The sequence below is a fragment of the Solea solea genome, chromosome 20 (genome assembly GCF_958295425.1).
Source record: "Solea solea chromosome 20, fSolSol10.1, whole genome shotgun sequence".
In the NCBI taxonomy this organism is placed as follows: Eukaryota; Metazoa; Chordata; class Actinopteri; order Pleuronectiformes; family Soleidae; genus Solea; species Solea solea.
Genome location: NC_081153.1, coordinates 4,304,468 through 4,315,057, shown reverse-complemented (window position 1 = coordinate 4,315,057; position 10,590 = coordinate 4,304,468). Strand labels below are relative to the sequence as shown.

The following is a 10,590-nucleotide window of genomic DNA, read 5'->3' as shown; positions in this document are numbered from 1 at the left end:
GATACTCCCAGGTGAAAGTGAGAGCAGTAAGCATGTTTCTTTGTGTGCTTCCCCTCAGTATCAGGTCATTTACAGCTCATGTTTTATTTGTGTCTCACGTCGTCTCGTGTTTTGATGTATTACTTCTTACGTCCAGCAGGGGGAAGGCTGAGACTAGTGATCAAACTGGTTTTCCATAGGAGGTGATCATCAGAGGAGAGAAAGACAAAAATCATCCCTGCTCCTCTGTTCAACTCTTCCAACAAAAAGAAAACAGCTAAAGAAAAAACATTCAGTCTTTTCCAGAAACGTCCACAATCAACAGGTCATTTAAAAAATGTAGTTGTTTTTATATATGGTTTATTTTATGTTATGTAATAAAGCCCCATAAAACATGAGACAATAAACATATTTCAGTATATACAATTCTTTGTCTAAAAGTGTTTCCCATAATGAATCAGCTTCTTCAGGACCACGTGGTTCAAAGGTCCAGTGTGTAAGATACGTAGAGAATTGGTATATGACATAATTACGTGTACTGTATGTATGAGCTGTTGTTTCCTTTACCACAGAGCGAGCCCTCTATATTTACACCAGGAGCAGCAGGTGTTCTCCACCAAGAGGAAAAGATGCTGCCACAAGTGACACACTGTCCCTTTAATTACATATAACTGACGTCTGTTATTACATCTGCATTCAGATGTTCTCACAAACTGATTGAATCAGCTAAAAATATATGACATCACATTCATCTGCCCGAGCACCCTGCTGCTCACGTCACACTCAAAATCAATCAATCGATGTTTATTGTTTATTTATATAGGACTTCTATATAATCTGTGAGGTAAAATACACAATAAAACAGTCAGGAAAACAAATATACCAATAAAATAAGTGTAAAATGTGCAATTAAGAACTTAAGAACCAATATCATTATTTGACCACGACTTCAAAGATTCTACAAAAGCAGGACATTCAATTCAGAATTAATAAGGAATACAGATGAGAACAAGGCTCAGCTTCCTTTAATAAGTCAGCACCACTGAACCACTGACCCCCTGCCTTCAGGTGGTTTTATTCCCACAGTGATTCCTGCCAAATAGCAATAAAATGTCAGCTGTAATTACTGTTGTGTGCTGAGAAAACCTCTGAAACCATGATCACTGTGTCAAGCCCCCCCACCTCCCCTCGTCTCCCTCGCTCTCCATCTTTGTCCACTTATCCTTGTACAGTCCCATCTGTATGAGGCTCAGAAATTTATATTCTGTGTGTGTGTGTGAGTGTGAGTATGTGTGTGTGTGTGTGTGTGTGTCCCACCTGCTGTTGTTGTCCTCTTAGTCCACATAATTATGACGGAGCAGCAGGGGGCGTGGACAATAACAGGACACCACACACTGTGCCATGAGCTACACACACACACACAACATAAGGCAGATGAAAAAAGGACAGCGGATTCAGAGGACATTAAATTGACTTAACTTCATTTCCTGGAGACCTTCACCACACCCGAACCATACAACATGTCTTCATGTTTAAAATGTAATAATTTACATTATAAGGCATGCATGTTGTCCCCCATAATGTGACAGTGGAAACAGACCTCGCCCCTTACCCTAACCTTAACCATCACAACTAGGTGTCTAACCCTAAATCCAGGTCTTAACCCTGAAAAAGACATTTTTAGCTGTGTCAGAATGTGAGGACCAGCCAAAAATGTCCTCACTTTCCCAAAATGTCCTCACTTCCTTAGGTATATAAGTTTTTTGGTCCTCACAAAGATACCAGGAGTCTACAACCTGTGGCTCTGCAGTGGCTCTCTGTTGCTTTGAAACCCCGCCCCATCCCCAAATATGTTTACTCTTATTTATTTTCATCTTTGATGTGTCTATCACACATGTTGCTACAATTAACACGCTCAGGCGAGTTTGTTTATTTGCGTAAAGAATGTGCGAATTGCCAAGATGGGTCACCAAATTCAAAATGGCCGACTTCCTGTTGAGTTGAGGCCATGGTCCTGATGGACTTTTTTGTTCGTCTTGGGCTGTGACACGTTTCCACCAAGTTCCGTGGACTTTGGTGCAACTTCATTTCTGTTTCACCTTTGGCCCATTGAGCCATTTTGCACCATTTTACGTATTTGCTGCCTTCACATACGTTTAGTACGTCAAAAATGTTTGTTTCACACTACGTCTTCCCACCGATGTGTGGTCAGGCCCCAAATAATAAAAGCAACAGCACTTTTCAGCACTCAGAAAGTCAGACAGAGGGCAAGTGAAGGCAACACATACCAGGTGTCAGGTAGAGTGTGTCAGTATCCTAGCAACTGATCACAGACGCCACCACCACTGACTCTTCTGAGGATTAACTCTTGTCTGTGGAGAGACGCCGGCGTAAAACACGAACATGGACGTGTCTCTCCAGGCGAAGACCAAGCCGCTGTCCTCGCTCTCTGCCTTCAGTTACATCCCACCACGACGGAGGCAACCGAAGGACATGTCCTACTTCAACAAGGACTTGAAGGTAAAGTAGCAAATAATCTCAAATAATGTGCATTAAAGCCATCTTTCACCGTTGGAAAGATGAATGTCTATTAAAACTGGGTCAAGCTAGTGCGGAAAAATTTAATTTTGGCTCATGACGATGAACGACAACTCCCAGCATGCACTGCGCTCACTCGTGTTTGAACAGTACGGTGTTTAAATGTGACCAAAATCATCATGTTTGTAGATATTCTGCACACAAAACACTGATAAACAGTAATCTTTCACCTGCTTTGGTGTCCAGCTCCTCCAGTGGACACGTACGTCCCCTCCCCAGCGTCCCAGAGCAGAGAATGCTGCTGAATTTGACATGATCTGAAACCTCAGATCTCGTTGAGCACACTCTCTGGCATTCTGGTTCTATTTGCTGTTTTTTCTGGAAGCCAGGCTGTAGCAGAAGGTGACCTTTTTACAGAGTGTGCGGAGCGCGCTTTGACACCTGCACTTGTCTCCCTGCTGCTGCTGTAGGTCCCACAAGTGTCCATGTATGACCTCGTGTTCCACCAGGCGGAAGGTTACGATATGAAAGTGCACCGGGACGACAGGCGACACCACAAAGGACGGGGACTGGATGTCAACGCGGAGGTAGTGGCCACACTTTTGGTGACAAATTCAATGATGCTGTTTCAATCTTAAAGACTCAGTGTGTGATTTATATCACAGCTGACTGAGGGAGCGTTTGTGTGTATACAGCAGCAGCTCGGGCTGGGGGCGGGGACAAGAAGAAGCAAATATCCAATCAAACTGCAACCTTATTGTGTTTTCAGTCATTCTCCAACCTGTTTGCAGTCGTGTCTCACTTTACTAGCACAGCGTTGCTGTTGCGTCCATCTGTCCTGACATAAAACAAATCACTTCCTGTGTGCAGCATGATCTGAATGTTGCTATACTGAGAAACAGAGTTGTGTGGGATTTATAGACTGAACTTTTTGAGGAAAATATTTCAAAACAATAGCATTTATGATGATATTTCACAGAAGTGTTTGTTTTGATGTGGAGCGATACATAGTTTACCATATAAGCATATTTCTAATGTAAACAAAATTACATTTTAATTAAAAAAACATACACAAACAACTAATAAAAATTATAACTTTCCACAAGTCCAGATCCGTGTCCGCATTTTTAAAAGACCAGCAAACAGGCTACAGGCCAGACAGGCTTCAACACGCTGTCAGTAAAATTACCTTTAACTAAATGAAGAGGAATATAAATAAGTTGCCATGGCAACTAAATGTATGAACCTTGCGAGGGGAAGAGGTTGCAGTTGTTTGTTACATGAAGGTGCCGTGTGAAATAAAACTAATGGAATTGATTCATCTAGTTAGTACACGAACACTTCCTGTCTTCTTTCGTAAGAGAGATCATCGGCCTCCATCTTGTCCTCATGTCCTCCTCCACAACATCTATATGAACCTCTCAAACCATCCCAAATAACCCTATAATCTGAGCTGTCCCTCAGATATGCTCATTCCTAATCCTGTCCATCCTGGTCACTCCCAGCGAAAGTGTCTGTGAAGGTTCTCAGTCATGATCTCATCACCAGGAGAGCAGATATACTAAGACACTCACCTCTTTTCATCCAGGAGGCTCCCTTCCCTCTCCTCTCCTCTCCTCTCCTCTCCCCTCCCCTCCACTCCTCTCCCCTCCCCTCCCCTCCTCTCCGTTCATGAACTCGCTGGTTCAGTAGCACCTGGATCTGGATCTCTTGAAGTTACCGGGCTAAAAATAGACTCATGAAAATCATCACTGTCTGCAGAACAGAACAGAACAGCCGCAGAAACTTCTGCTGCTTGTTCTCACAAAAAAACACAGAACTTTCCCAGCTCCGGGTGATACTGTGTGCTTTTGGAGTGCTTTATGGTCGAGACTTGTCAGTGTATTTCCCCCAAATAAAATTGGAAAAGAGCACACATTAATAAGAAAATGTCCCGTATCTATTACGAGCCACCACAATCTATATATATATATATATGTGTGTATAGATATATATAGATGGCACATATCTCTTAAAGTTGTTTGACGTTTGTTTGCAGCTCCTTCTGAAGACACTTCATCTCCACGGAGTAATTATTCATGTCAAGAAATCTAGCTCACAGTGTATTTCTGGGTCACTGAGAGAACAGCAGGTGGTGAACAAAGCAGCGCCACACACACACACACACACACACACGCACACACACGCACACACACACACACTGCTGAGTTTGTAATTACAGTGAGAGGAGAAGAGGTTGTCTGTCAGCTCCTGCTAAATTTGGCCTTCTCATTCCGATGCTTCCATCAAAAGAAAACCCAGGTTCTTGTATAAACTATGCAAAGTATAACGGCAACATACCATTTCACCGGGGGAATTGATCTCAGCCCGTAGCAAGAACTGAAGTCTGTTCTAAATACGGAAGTGCTCAAGTCTGTTGCTCGGGGTAAAACTGAGCGAGTAGAACGTTGCGGTGTCACTGACTGTGTGTTAGTTTCATTTGCTGAGACTGTTAACACTTCCCTGTGTGTGTGACACTGTGTTTCCTGTACATCATACAATTAAAAAATGACTAAGATTAAGATTTGGCGATTCTAAACCTGTGCTTTTATACTTTGATTCTCTTCCATTTGTGTAAAATAGCTTAGTATTAGTAGCATACTGTATGCAGAGCGTGTGTCATAAAAAACAAAAAAGATTGCTGCTATAACCCTCAGTGCTCACGCCGCAGGTGCACCCGTGATAAATTCCCATAGGAATAATACACAACTCCTTATATGGACATCCTGGGGAGTGTTTATAGGTCACATATTCAATCTTTAGTCAAAACGTTATGATTAATTTTATATCACAGTGCACATATCACAAAATGAGACCGTTTTTCTTTTCTTTTTGTTCATAAAAACAAAGTCAAGAGAACTTTAAAACTGTGATGTATTTCCAAATTTCACAAATTAAATGCATTTAATTGTATTGGTATTTCTTTGCTCAGGTGTGTTTATATAGCTGGCCTCGGTTGTGCTGAAAAAAAGGTTATAAGACACTCTATATTGCACATTCTTATACCCTCTGTATATACTGTATGTTTAAACATAAATGTCTCACAGTCCTTATTTGTTCCCACTCACTTGCAGGAGAGGTCCAGGTCTGTGCCGGTGCTCTCCTCCTCAGAATACGGCCGCCGTCCCATTCCTGTCCTCTACGCGCCGGGCCGGCAGCACGCACACGTGGCCTGCATCAAAACTGAATTCTACATGAAAAACGGGCTCGTGTGGAATGTGGAAGAAGGATACGGATCAGTGGTTCCCATCTGAACGGCTCAAGTGGACCATCAGTGAACCTGCAGTGAAAACACAACCCTGACAATACCTGGACAAGGAAACATAGGAAGGAATTGGGGTTTTTATGAAGTAGTAGTAGGAGTAGTAGTAGTAGTGTATGAAGAGGGAGACTGAGGAATGAAGTATTTTTTTGCCAAACTTGCTAAACTTGAAATTTTGAGAATAAAGTCAGAATATCACGTCGCTCACTCCGAAAAGACAAGCTAAAGTGACAGGACGCGTTACTGAGGAAATCACACAGAGCTGAATTTCTGTCAAAAAAATGTCAACTCAGTGCTTTAAATTTGATGGCTTTTAAAATTCAAAGTCTGATTTCAATACAAACAAAATGTCAGTGTTAAATTCAAACTCAAATGGTATGTGTATAAGTGTATAAGGCACTTCAGCAAAGTCAGTATGTTACATAGAAGAGGGAGATTAATCTCGACATGTGGATTAAATTTGACATTTTGCAGAATAAACTCGGAATATCACGTGAAGATTCAAGTCGACACGTCGTTCGCTCTGAAAAAGACAAGAATGATGTGAGTTCTTGAAGTGACAGGGCCTATTATTGAGGAAATCACACAGAGCTGAATTTGTGTGAACTAAAATTTAATTCATGAAAATCCTGCGTGAGCGTGCGTCTCCTGTGTCTTGGTGGAACGTTTAAACTTTTGAAACTAACTTCACAAAAGGTTGGGCTCAAATAAAGACTCTGAAATAATTCAAGTTTCTCCTGCACGTAAATACAGTTCTTATTGTGCATTGTTTTATTAGAATTCATGCAATTAAGTCCAACCTTCCAAACAACAGGGATTTTTTGAGTGCAGACTTTTGTCTTTGTACTCTGGCAGGAACAGAGCTTTTATTCTTAGGAAGGCTACAGCCTTTCAGTCTGTTTGGTGACAGAGCCACAGTGTTTCCTTGACAGGATCGCACGCTAATATTATGCTAAAATGGTGTTTCGAGAGAAAACCACAAGCCTCTCACACAACAAATATTAAAAACCACCAAATCAGAGCCACATGTCATTTATATACAAATGTTTAATGAATAACAAAAGAATGGCAGTGAACATTTACACACACTGTGCTGTTGGTTTGTCGGCTTCCAGACGGATCATAAAACCTTCCACTGGAGTCCACCTACATCCCCCCCACCCCCCATCACGTTGGCAACTTGTTGGCTTTAACAGCTCTATTTGACAATAAACTATACTGTTACATCCATTTTGGAAGAAAATGGAAGAAAACAGGCTCACAGTGCCGACCAGGCATATATATATATATATATATATACAGTATATATATATATGTATGTGTATAAAACACAGCTCGGCAGGCAGCTTGGTTTGCTCAAGCATACGTCTCTGAAGCACTGACATGGGTAATTAGCTCCACACCACTACTATTGTACATGGGTGCCTGCGGTCCTTGAGAGCTGCACTAATTTAGCAAACCTCCCTTTAGTCAGACGCTCCCTTAAGACAACGAAGAGACTCCTCGGAGCAAAGGCCTCATCACACTCCGGATAACCACCCTAAAGTGCAGCGGTGAAGGACCGCGGCGGTGCAGTCCGGGCGCCACTCTGCATTGTTCTCGACGACTGTCTATTCCAGTCTGGCTGCTGGTAATTGTTTGTTTTTTTGTTTGTTACAGAGCATTGATAAATCACTTCGACGGCCACTTTGCCCCGCGATTGTTTTTCCTCAAGTCTGTTTGTTCGTTTTGGAGCGAGAGCACTCAAGGCATCACAGTCCCCTGCGACTGCGACCGGGTCATTTCCGTGTGAACAAAGAAGGTCTTCAGCTCCCCTTTGCCCTTCACGTTGATGATGCCGCGACATGGACAAATGTAACCCAACATTGTTAAGATTTGACTCGTCTCCTCTGTCACCTGTAGGGACACAAAGTTGTGACTGGATGAAGTTCCGCTAATGCCTGCTTTAAAGACGTGGGAGACCACAGACACGACGGACTTTGTAACTTTGATTTTCAGTGTTTTAATCCTAAGAAAGCACAGACTAGAACAGGGGTCTGCAACCCGTGGCTCTAGAGCCGCATGTGGCTCTTCAGTGCCTCTGCAGTGGCTCCCTGTAGCTTTGGAAAAAACAACGCCACTATTTTTATTATTTCTTTCAAAGTGAACACTTCCTTTTTTTTTAGGGATCAAGACGACGTTCATATGCGTCACATTCTATGTCGACGTCAAATGTGGAAATGGAAAACCTCTCCAAACCCCAAAAAATTGTTAAAAATTCAACACCCAAAATCTGGTGTATATAAAAACGAATACAACTTTTTGGTTTTTCTTCATTTTAATTTGTTAACTAACACTATTTTAACATGCAGTAAATTGCGGTCAGATATTGAAAGTTATTCTGGAAAAAAGCACTCTGACAGGATCATTTTCTGGCCCTTTTATGGTTAAAATAAGCAACAAAAAAAGTCCAGATGGACATTTAGAGGCTTAGGTGTTAAAGGGCTAAGAAAACCACCACTGCAGAGAAGAGACAATCTGCTTCCACTCGTGCTGTGAACATGACACACGTTTGAAACGCGCTGAAACACTCACCTGTATTTTGCCCAGCACTCCAGTCGTCTCCATCCTGCTGGCCACGTTGACGCTGTTTCCCCAGATGTCATACTGCGGTTTCTGGGCCCCGATAACGCCTGCAATCACTGGGCCATGGTTTATCCCTGACAAAACATAATATACCAACACAGCACGGTATGAGGCAATAATCCACTTTATGCATAAATGTATGCAGTTAAAAGTTCTCACCAATTCTGAGTCTGAAGTCGTTGAAGGAGTGTTTGTTGATGACGTCGAGCTTCCCAACGAGAGCAAAGGCAAACTCCACCATTGTGCCGATGTGCATGTACTGCCTGTCGTGTTCCTGGTAAAAGTTAAAAGAGGGGGAATGGAAATGAGATGAAGGTGCATTATTTTCCTGGGTTCAAAACCCACCTGTAATCGATAGACTCATTCTGTCTATTATGTTTTTTGACTCCAGATGTGAAAGAAAGGCAGATTTATTTCATCTTTTCACTCCTGCGTGGCCTAGATTTGGTGACATAGGATAATCGTGACAATGTGCACATAAAACAGTGCATTTGTTTAAAAAAAAAAAAAAAAAAAAAAAGGTCAGAGAGGCCATTAGCCCCCAGAAATCTTGCCCTTGTTGAAAAGAAGTTTGGACACCCCTGAATTAGGAGATAACTAACAGCTTGTGTCTACTGTGCCTCGTAACGCATCGATTAACTCTAGGATTTTACATTGTGTGTTCAATAAAAACATGAAAACAAATACTTGTTTGTGAGGTGTTAGTTAACAAAGACTGTGTTTGTTTGTTGTGACTTAGATGAAGATCAGATCACATTTTATGAACAATTGATGCAGAAATCCAGGTCATTCCAAAGGGTTCACAACAGTACACGCAAAACCTCACCTGAGACTTTAATTCATTCATTCATTGTCTACCACTTTAATCTCCACATGAGGGTGATGGAGCTGCCGGTGCCAATCCCAGCTGACACAGAGCGAAAGGCAGGGTACAAGGCCAACAAATAGAGACAAACAACTTTTTTACTCTCAATCTCAGTCAGTTCAGAGTATCTGCATGTTTTTGGACTGCAGGAGGAAAGAAGCCGGAGCAGAACCTGGAGAAAAAACCTCCACACACGACAAACTGCATGCATAAATAATGCTGAAACTAACGATTATTTTCCTAATCAATTAATCTGATTAAACGAATAATCGTTTGGTCCATAACATTTCAGCAAATGTAGAAAAATGTTGATCAGTGTTTGTCAAACCTGGAAACGATGACGTTCTCAAATGTCTTGTTTTTGTCCACAAACCAAAATGATTCAGTTTTTTAATAATTTCTTTGTATGATGGAGCAAAGATAGCAAAATAGCTGACGATTCATTTAGTCATGCAGAGGCACCAACTCGCACCACAAAATGAAACGAACCGAGCGCTTCTGATCTTTTAGGCCAAATGTCCTGAAGTAATCCCCTCACATCTGCGTGTTAGTGATCACACTATCACGACTTACACGGAATCCATTTGAACAGGAATTTCTATCAAATCAGAGTGTTCACACACAGTGATCTCAGGTCAGCTGAGTTTAGAAGAATCCTCTTCTAATCTCTTTTATTTTGACACAAGATTATATTCTCAGAAAATGTCAACATTCTTCACACTTCGGTGTCTTTAAGCTGTGTGACAGATGCAATTCATGGGCTGCAAATGTCAGGAGATGCCAAAAACTGGTTTGACCTCATCATGAATTTATTTCCTGTGTGGCAGCAGAACCTGTTACAGCGTCCTCCAGAGACACAAAGAAGAGCCAGTCTTTGATTATTTCCACTTTTCTGGAAGCAGGGGCCGACTGACTGGACTGGTAACGTGTTGTTTGTGTGATTAACACTGACACAGTTAATACTTCACAAAAGCTCTCTTGTCAAGTGCTCTTGGGAGCTCTTCTAAGCAGCTTCTTTGTTTGCTTGTGGTTCTGGTTCAGCTCTGAAGACTCTTTGGAGCAGCAGGACAGCTGAGCTGGTATCTGGTGCTGGATTTATACTGGACATGTGTGTGCAGAGTGTTTACTGCTGATCTGCAGCATCTCATACGTATCTGTGTGAATTCGATAAAAATTCCTGTTCACATCGATTCCGTGTAAGTCGTGATAGTGTGATCACTAACACGCAGATGTGAGGGGATTACTTCAGGACATTTGGCCTACAAAATCAGAAGTGCTTGGT

The 10,590-nt window shown here is 41.9% G+C and overlaps 2 protein-coding genes across 5 annotated transcripts in view; one reads left to right on the top strand and one right to left on the bottom strand.

The window, feature by feature from the left end:
* Positions 1 to 2,294: 2,294 nt before the first annotated feature.
* Positions 2,295 to 6,785, top strand: cfap90 (cilia and flagella associated protein 90). The gene is made up of 3 exons (XM_058619839.1): positions 2,295 to 2,499; positions 2,988 to 3,104; positions 5,631 to 6,785. The coding sequence occupies exons 1-3, from the start codon at positions 2,383 to 2,385 to the stop codon at positions 5,808 to 5,810; spliced, it is 414 nt and encodes a 137-aa protein (XP_058475822.1). The 5' UTR covers positions 2,295 to 2,382; the 3' UTR covers positions 5,811 to 6,785.
* Positions 6,786 to 6,847: 62 nt separating this feature from the next.
* The window catches only part of adcy2b (adenylate cyclase 2b (brain)), a 59,634-nt gene continuing 55,891 nt past the window's right edge, over positions 6,848 to 10,590 (bottom strand). For 3 of the 4 annotated variants that reach the window (XM_058619836.1, XM_058619837.1, XM_058619838.1), the window contains 3 exons: positions 8,603 to 8,717; positions 8,393 to 8,517; positions 6,848 to 7,714 (listed from right to left, as the gene is read on the bottom strand). In XM_058619836.1, coding sequence (XP_058475819.1) covers positions 7,562 to 7,714; positions 8,393 to 8,517; positions 8,603 to 8,717 — 393 coding nt within the window. In that variant the 3' untranslated portion in view covers positions 6,848 to 7,561. The remainder of the gene's footprint in view (positions 7,715 to 8,392; positions 8,518 to 8,602; positions 8,718 to 10,590) is intronic. The other variant, XR_009234083.1, reaches the window with a different exon arrangement.

Coding starts and splice junctions, on each gene's coding strand:
- cfap90 (XM_058619839.1), top strand. CDS start 2,383: ATGGACGTGTCTCTCCAGGCGAAGACCAAGCCGCTGTCCTCGCTCTCT. Junction 2,500..2,987: donor ACTTCAACAAGGACTTGAAG/GTAAAGTAGCAA, acceptor CTGCTGCTGTAG/GTCCCACAAGTGTCCATGTA. Junction 3,105..5,630: donor GACTGGATGTCAACGCGGAG/GTAGTGGCCACA, acceptor ACTCACTTGCAG/GAGAGGTCCAGGTCTGTGCC.